Genomic DNA, 7,022 nt, shown 5'->3' on the forward strand with positions numbered 1-7,022 from the left:
TTAACTATTAAATTGTTAAGCCTATTTGTATTTTTTTTTAATTTAATTAGACTTGTGTGTCCTATTTATGTATCGCATCAGGACATAACAGAATTTTTGGTAGAATTGTGACGGAATTACTACATTGATTTGAGACACTTACTTGAGGGATTACATGGATCAACTTTTAATTTCATGGATCATTTTGATGTCATGGGTTAATTTCAAGAACTATTTGTGAGAGAAAAAGACTTATGAGACCCATTTGTTTGCAATATAAGTACTTAACAGATTTTTTTAACAGAATTATGACGAAATAACCACATTAATTTGCGACACCTATTTTCAGGAACTATATTGATTGATTTTCAATTTTAGATACTATCTTGATGATGAGAATCAATTTCATGAATCATTTGTGATAAAAATCCTACATTTTATGTTTTAAAATTTTTGTTGAGGTCCTCTCTGACACCACCCATTACTGTCCTTCAATGCCTCCCAAAAAGCCTGGGTTTTAACATTTCTGACGAAAAAGAAAAAAAAGCCATCGATTCATTACCATTTCTATGGATGTTTTATGTGATAAATTTTAGTAATTTGTAAGTTGAGAGAGGACATCAGCAATTCGGAGGATTTACAGACTGCGTACACTGCTGCAGTGACTGCACAAATAATATTTTGAGTTATTGACATTCTTATTCATTAACACAATGTTATACCAAGGACTCGCGTATTATTGTGGTAGAATATTAGACGAAAACGTCACGTAACGCCGGTAACGCTATACACTCGAAACCTGAACACCCTTTTCATATAATACTTTATTGAATGAATCTTTTTATTGTTTTCCTTTTTCCATCAAATTGATTGAATGAATCTTAAGCTTTAGCTGAACAAGTCACATTCTTGGGTTTCACTCTCAAACTTTCTTTATCAATCTTTAGAGTGAAAAAAAAAGAGGTGGCACTTTCGTACAAGCCACGGTCACCCCCACCAGCATTATCTGTCGCTCTGTGTTCTCTATCTCAGCCTCCTACTTCGCTGCTGTAAATGCAGCTGGGTTTTAGTTTTACTGTATTATCTCATGGGGAAGAAGGGAGGCACTTCCTGGTTGACTGCTGTCAAAAGGGCTTTCAGATCTCCCACTAAAGACGACGAAGATCGAAAGGTCCATTCTTCTTGTTTAAAACCCAAAATCTGTTCACTTTCTCTGTTTTTTGCATCTCTGTTTTTGTTACTGGGCAGCAAATCCAGATAATGTGAATATACCTTTGTTTTTCTGGGGTTCGTGCAGAAAAGAGAGAAGCGAAGGTGGATTTTCAGAAAACCCACAAATTTTAACCAACAAGAAACCGTGACCCAAGAAGCAGCTGCGGAGCAAAAGCATATTTCAGCAGCTGCGGAGCAAAAGCATGTTTCAGCAGCTGCAGAGCAAAAGCACATGCTTGCTGTGGCGGTGGCCACGGCGGAGGCGGCAAAGGCTACCTCCCACGCAGCCGCTGAGGTAGCTCGGCTGACTAGGCCTTCCAATCATGCCAGAGAACACTACTACGCCATTGTTATCCAGACAGCTTTCAGAGGATACTTGGTAGGTTTACAGCATTTAATATGACTAGATCTAAACTTCTGTTTGGTTGCTGGGAAAGTTAAACGAGAAAATGGGAAACTGGGTTTTGATTGTTGTGTGATTTTGTTTGTGGTTTAGGCAAGGAGGGCGCTTCGTGCGCTTAAAGGGCTTGTGAAGTTGCAGGCCTTGGTGAGAGGCCACAATGTGAGGAAGCAAGCAAAGATGACGCTTAAGTGCATGCAGGCTCTGGTTCGGGTGCAGGCTCGGGTGCTCGATCAGCGCACCAGGCTTTCTCACGAAGGCAGCAGACAGTCTGCGTTTAGTGACACCACTAGTAGCGTTTGGGAATCGCGGTATCTTCAAGACATATCGGATAGGAAATCCATGGTGAGTTAGATTCATTCCCGAATAGCAACAATGTTTAATTCTGAAATGCTAATCGACGATGATTTAAGTCTTTTTCCTGCTTTTGACATTGAAAATTGCAAAGCGGAAAGAAAGGAATTGGCCGATAACTATTTCGTTTTAGTTTTAAGTTGTCGTGTGAATGTGTTAGATATGAAAATTGAAAACCAAAAATAAAAAATGGGAACTCTTTTAAGAAAGAAAGAAACTTTGTGCCCTAGTTCAACTTCAAGTCCCGCTCCGTACATATTAGAGTAGTTTACAATATTCCCTTGTCGAACAAAAATTTGTAAGCAATGTTACTCAAAGATACCTAGTGAAAGTAGTTTTTATTTCTTTTACAATGTTAGTGGAACATGGATTTCTTGCCCTCTCTTGCTTTCACTTACAAGAAAGAAAGAAAGAAACAGAGTAGTTCAAGTAATTGAATTTGTGTGCTATTGTGCGTAGCAGTCTAGAGAGGGAAGTAGCATAGCAGATGATTGGGATGAACGTCCTCACACCATTGAGGAAGTAAAAGCCATGTTGCAGCAACGGAAAGAAGCTGCAATGAAGAGTGAGAAATCGTTGTCCCAAGCCTTTTCTCAACAGGTCTGTTATCCACTTGAATCCATAGTAGCTCTGTTATTTCTTTTTTTCTTTTTCTCAATGGTTTCATTTCATTCATGAGCTAATTGGTCTCAATTTTCTGCGTGATTGAAGCTATGGAGGAACAGAAGGACCCCGTCTATGGGAAATGAGGATGAGCTTGAAGAGAGACCGGAATGGCTCGCGCCAAAGCCATGGGAGACCAGAGGAAGACCTTCAACTGACCGGAGAGACCCCATTAAAACAGTCGAAATCGACACCCCTCAGCCTTATGTTAATTTACCACCAAACTACAGAAGATCAAGTGCAAGCCAATACCACCAACACCAACACCAACAACAAAGACCCAGTTCACCAAAACAAAGACCTGGCTCACCAAAACAAAGACCCAGCTCACCACTCCATAGAGATCGAGCCTACCAAAACCAACCCCTTCATCATTGTTGAGAGTTGTCCCACATCGGTGAGGGACAAGGTTTGCTATGTGCTTATATGGTCTTGGGCTACTCCCCATATTGCCAATTGGTTTTATGGTGGAACCTCAATTTCATCATGGTATCAGAGCGGGTTGTCCTCGTGTGAAGCCAAACGGCCACACGCGCTCCACGTCACCCAGTTGTTGTCCACGTGTAGGCTTGAAAATCCGCCACACGTGCGGGGGCGTGTTGAGAGTTGTCCCACATCGGTGAGGGACAAGGTTTGCTATGTGCTTATATGGTCTTGGGCTACTCCCCATATTGCCAATTGATTTTATGGTGGAACCTCAATTTCATCATGGTATCAGAGCGGGTTGTCCTCGTGTGAAGCCAAACGGCCACACGCGCTCCACGTCACCCAGTTGTTGTCCACGTGTAGGCTTGAAAATCCGCCACACGTGCGGGGGCGTGTTGAGAGTTGTCCCACATCGGTGAGGGACAAGGTTTGCTATGTGCTTATATGATCTTGGGCTACTCCTCATATAGCCAATTGGTTTTATGGTGGAACCTCAATTTCATCAATCATCACTCCCCTATCACACCCTCACCATCAAAAACCCAGCCTTTCCTAGTCCGGTCTGCAAGCCCTCGTTGCGTTAGAGAAGATAGAAGCTCCAATGCATCTCAAACTCCAAGCCTTAGGTCCAACTATTTCTACACTGGTGCTGTGCACCAACAACATAGCAGCAGGGCGGGTCGTACAAGTAATAGTAGCATTGCCAATTCTGGTGCTGCGTTGCCTAATTACATGGCTGCAACCGAGTCTGCCAAGGCTCGGATACGCTCTCAGAGCGCACCACGGCAAAGGCCATCTACACCAGACCGGGAACGAGCAGCTGGATCAGCAAAGAAAAGGCTCTCGTTTCCAGCTCCTGATCCTTACGGCCTGGCAATGGGGTATGGAGGTTATGGATACAGCTTGAGGAGTCCAAGCTTTAAGAGTGTGAGTGCATCGCATTTCGGCGTGGAGCAACAGTCTAACTATTCTTGTTGCACTGAGAGTCATGGTGGTGAGATTTCCCCTTCTTCAACTAGTGACCTTAGAAGGTGGTTGAGGTGATTAATGGCTGAAACTGAAAGGGGGATTGTGAGCTATAACTTGTCACAATCTTTTATTCTGATTTGACCATTAAATAATGTTCTAGAGGCAATTGGGATGTAATTTTAGGGAGCAGTGAGTATTTGGGTAGGTAGTAGAAAGGATCTGATTGAAGGGTTTTTCCTTTCTAAGAGCAACTCCAGCCTATCAAAGGCCCCCTAGGGCAACTTACTATTGAATCCCCTTAATGAACAGTAACCATCTTTAATGAACAGTAACTGTCTTTTGTATCTTCACCCCAAACTGAATAGCTATGATAATAGGCAATAAAATATTAGTATTTTTTATTTTATAAAATAATACAAAATAATTTTATTTGTAATTTTGGATAAGATTTTTAATCATTCTCCTTGCGCTACGGGTCATTATCCGAAAAGACAATTTTTAGTGATAGATTTTGATAAAATTTTTATCCAATGTCGTCGTACCATGTGTTTTTATCTTTTCAGAATCATTGATGATAAATTTCCGATAAGATTTTTAACCAATCACTTCGCGCCACGTGTCACAATCTATTTACAATATTTGAGGATAGATTTCGATCAGATTTTTAATGAATGACTGCATGCCACGTGGCATTATTTACAACCTAATCCTTTTTTTTCCTCCATAAAACCCACCATCCATCCTAAGAAATCACACACCAAAATCAAAATCTCTATCATTATTCATAGTTTCTACTTCCTTCTTACAATGTCTTCTTCAAGGAAGTCTTGGGAAATCGATGAGCAATAGAAATAATTGTTTAAGCAAGGGGAAGAAATGTTCAATCTCCAGGTGGGCGAAAATTAGACGGAAGAGGAATACGATGAGGAGCATAGAAGAAGAGATGACGAAGCAAGAAGCCAAAGAGCCTCACATTCCCGTCGAGTCATCCAAGTTGTGGCTCAAATCTCCAGGCCCAGCCGTTCCGTAAACATTGATAAAAGCAGGCAACGGTGAGGTACAAATCTCTTGGACGATTATTTTGTCCGTAACAGTGCATTCCCTGATACGTACTTTAGACGACGTTTTAGAATGGAACGACATTTGTTCAACAAAATCATGATTGCTGTTTGCAACCATGATTCTTACTTTGTGCAAAAGAAGGATGCTTTTGGTGTCATTCCTGAACAAAAAATTATTGCTGCCTTGCGGATGTTTGCATATGGAGCATCTGCAAACCAAGTGGATGATATAGCGAGGATGGGGAAATTAACCATTCTTGAGTCCTTGATGAGGTTTTGCTCCACAATCAAATCTATCTACACCACAGAGTACCTCCGGAGACCTACTGAGATGGACTTGCAAAAGCTTCTGAAGAAGGGCGAGATGTGAGGTTTTCCTGGGATAATTGGAAGCATTGACTGTATGCACTAGACCTGGAAAAACTGTCCAAGTGCATGGCAAAAAGCTTATGGGGACAGAAAATAAGCAAAAAGTATCATTTTGCAAGCGGTGGCATCATTTGACACATGGATTTGACACGCTTTTTTCGATGTTCAATGTCCTTTCCCAATCCCTAGTGTTCAACGATGTCCTGCAAGGAAAAACACTAAGAGTCATATATTGAGTCAACGAACATAAGTACCACGGACCATACTACCTACCAGACGACATTTACCCAAGGTGGTCATCGTTTATCAAAACAGTGCCACATCCTCGAAGTGCAAAGAAAAAACACTTTGCAAGCTGTTAAGAGGGGTATAGGAAGGATGTGGAGCGTTATTTTGGTATCCTCCAAGCTCATTAGGCGACTGTCAAGGGTGCTGCTAGAATATTTGATTTAGAGTCGCTTCGATCCATCATGATGACGTGCATCATTCTTCACAAGCGCAGCAATAGGAGCGTGCTGATAACCTGTTGTAGCCTATTTTATCTGACTAAAGGTTAAGGGCCAGCGGCAAGGGAAGAGAGAGAGGAAAGATGTGTTTGTAGAATCATAGGGGAATATGTGTGTTGAGGATATGTTATCCCCCTACGTAGTGCCTTTATTCATAGTAGTAAAAAGGGAGAAGAAATCCTTCATCCCCAAGAAATACAAGTCCATATAGGAAAGAATAACTAGAATCAAATCAAATCTAAGATTTACACAATCACATTTAAACTAGGAAAGTTCATAACAACAAGGAAATAAGTATTTATAATAAGACTACATTGTAAGCCTAGCAAAACAAACAAAACTTCCCTTTTGAGCTTTTTGTTGCAGCCCCCTTTTTTTTACCAAAAAAAAAAAAAACTCTTCCCTCTTGAGCTTTTTGCTTCAACCCCTTTGAAATATGATGCTTTTTTCCCCCTTATTTGGTGGCTGAACAACAAACAATGAGAATGAATATGCTTATAAAACCCCACCGCCTTTGCCATAGTCATGTAAATAAGTTGAGTTATTGTATGATGGCATGAGTTCAAACTCCGTCAGTGGTTAATTTTACATTTAATCTAACAAAATTTATCGTTTGACAAAAAAAAAGGTATAAAGGAAAATTAAAAAATAAAAACTTAATTTCCTAACTCTAATTTCTTTTGAAATTCCATATTAATAAAATAAATGGGCGTTTTGATATAGGTGTTTGAGTTTTTAACTTTATAGACTAAACATCTATTGCTTTTAAATATTTTATTAAACACTTTCCCTACAATTTGGGAGTCTCATCCATCATAACTATTAGTTATTCATACCAAAATTACAGATCTTACAACTACCTAAATTCTTCACATCAAGATAAAAGTGCAAAGATATTGAAACAAATTTCCCACAATCTAGCTCCTTTGATTCCTTTTAAAGATAAATATATGAAAAAAAAAATGATTATATACAATTTTTTAGGAAATAAAATACCTTGCCGTTTGATTTTTGTTTTCCTTTGAATGAAGAAATAACAATACCATTTAAGATATTTGATCAAACAAAAAATTTAAATATAAA

The 7,022-nt window shown here is 39.7% G+C and overlaps 1 protein-coding gene across 2 annotated transcripts; it reads left to right on the forward strand.

Moving 5' to 3' along the window:
* The first annotated feature begins 852 nt into the window (after positions 1-852).
* LOC103956367 (protein IQ-DOMAIN 17) lies at positions 853-4,353 on the forward strand. Of its 2 annotated transcripts, none has more exons than XM_009368335.3 (6): positions 853-1,150; positions 1,277-1,570; positions 1,688-1,936; positions 2,405-2,545; positions 2,657-2,978; positions 3,540-4,353. In XM_009368335.3, exons 1-6 carry the CDS (start codon positions 1,067-1,069, stop codon positions 4,076-4,078), a joined length of 1,629 nt encoding a protein of 542 aa, XP_009366610.2. In that variant the 5' UTR covers positions 853-1,066; the 3' UTR covers positions 4,079-4,353. The 2 variants fall into 2 exon arrangements, with proteins under 2 accessions (XP_009366610.2, XP_048420817.1); XM_048564860.1 differs by having other exon boundaries at positions 854-1,150; positions 2,408-2,545; positions 2,657-2,984; positions 3,546-4,353.
* The last annotated feature ends 2,669 nt before the right edge of the window (positions 4,354-7,022 follow it).

This window comes from the organism of the source record quoted next, unplaced genomic scaffold (assembly GCF_019419815.1).
Source record: "Pyrus x bretschneideri cultivar Hongxiangsu unplaced genomic scaffold, Pyrus_bretschneideri_v1 Contig4, whole genome shotgun sequence".
NCBI lineage: Eukaryota > Viridiplantae > Streptophyta > Magnoliopsida > Rosales > Rosaceae > Pyrus > Pyrus x bretschneideri.

Bases quoted from the DNA above. Each gene is read 5' to 3' on its own strand.
- LOC103956367 (XM_009368335.3), top strand. From the start codon at position 1,067: ATGGGGAAGAAGGGAGGCACTTCCTGGTTGACTGCTGTCAAAAGGGCT. The intron at 1,151-1,276 runs GTCCATTCTTCT...GGGTTCGTGCAG, and splicing joins AAGACGACGAAGATCGAAAG to AAAAGAGAGAAGCGAAGGTG. The intron at 1,571-1,687 runs GTAGGTTTACAG...TTTGTGGTTTAG, and splicing joins CAGCTTTCAGAGGATACTTG to GCAAGGAGGGCGCTTCGTGC.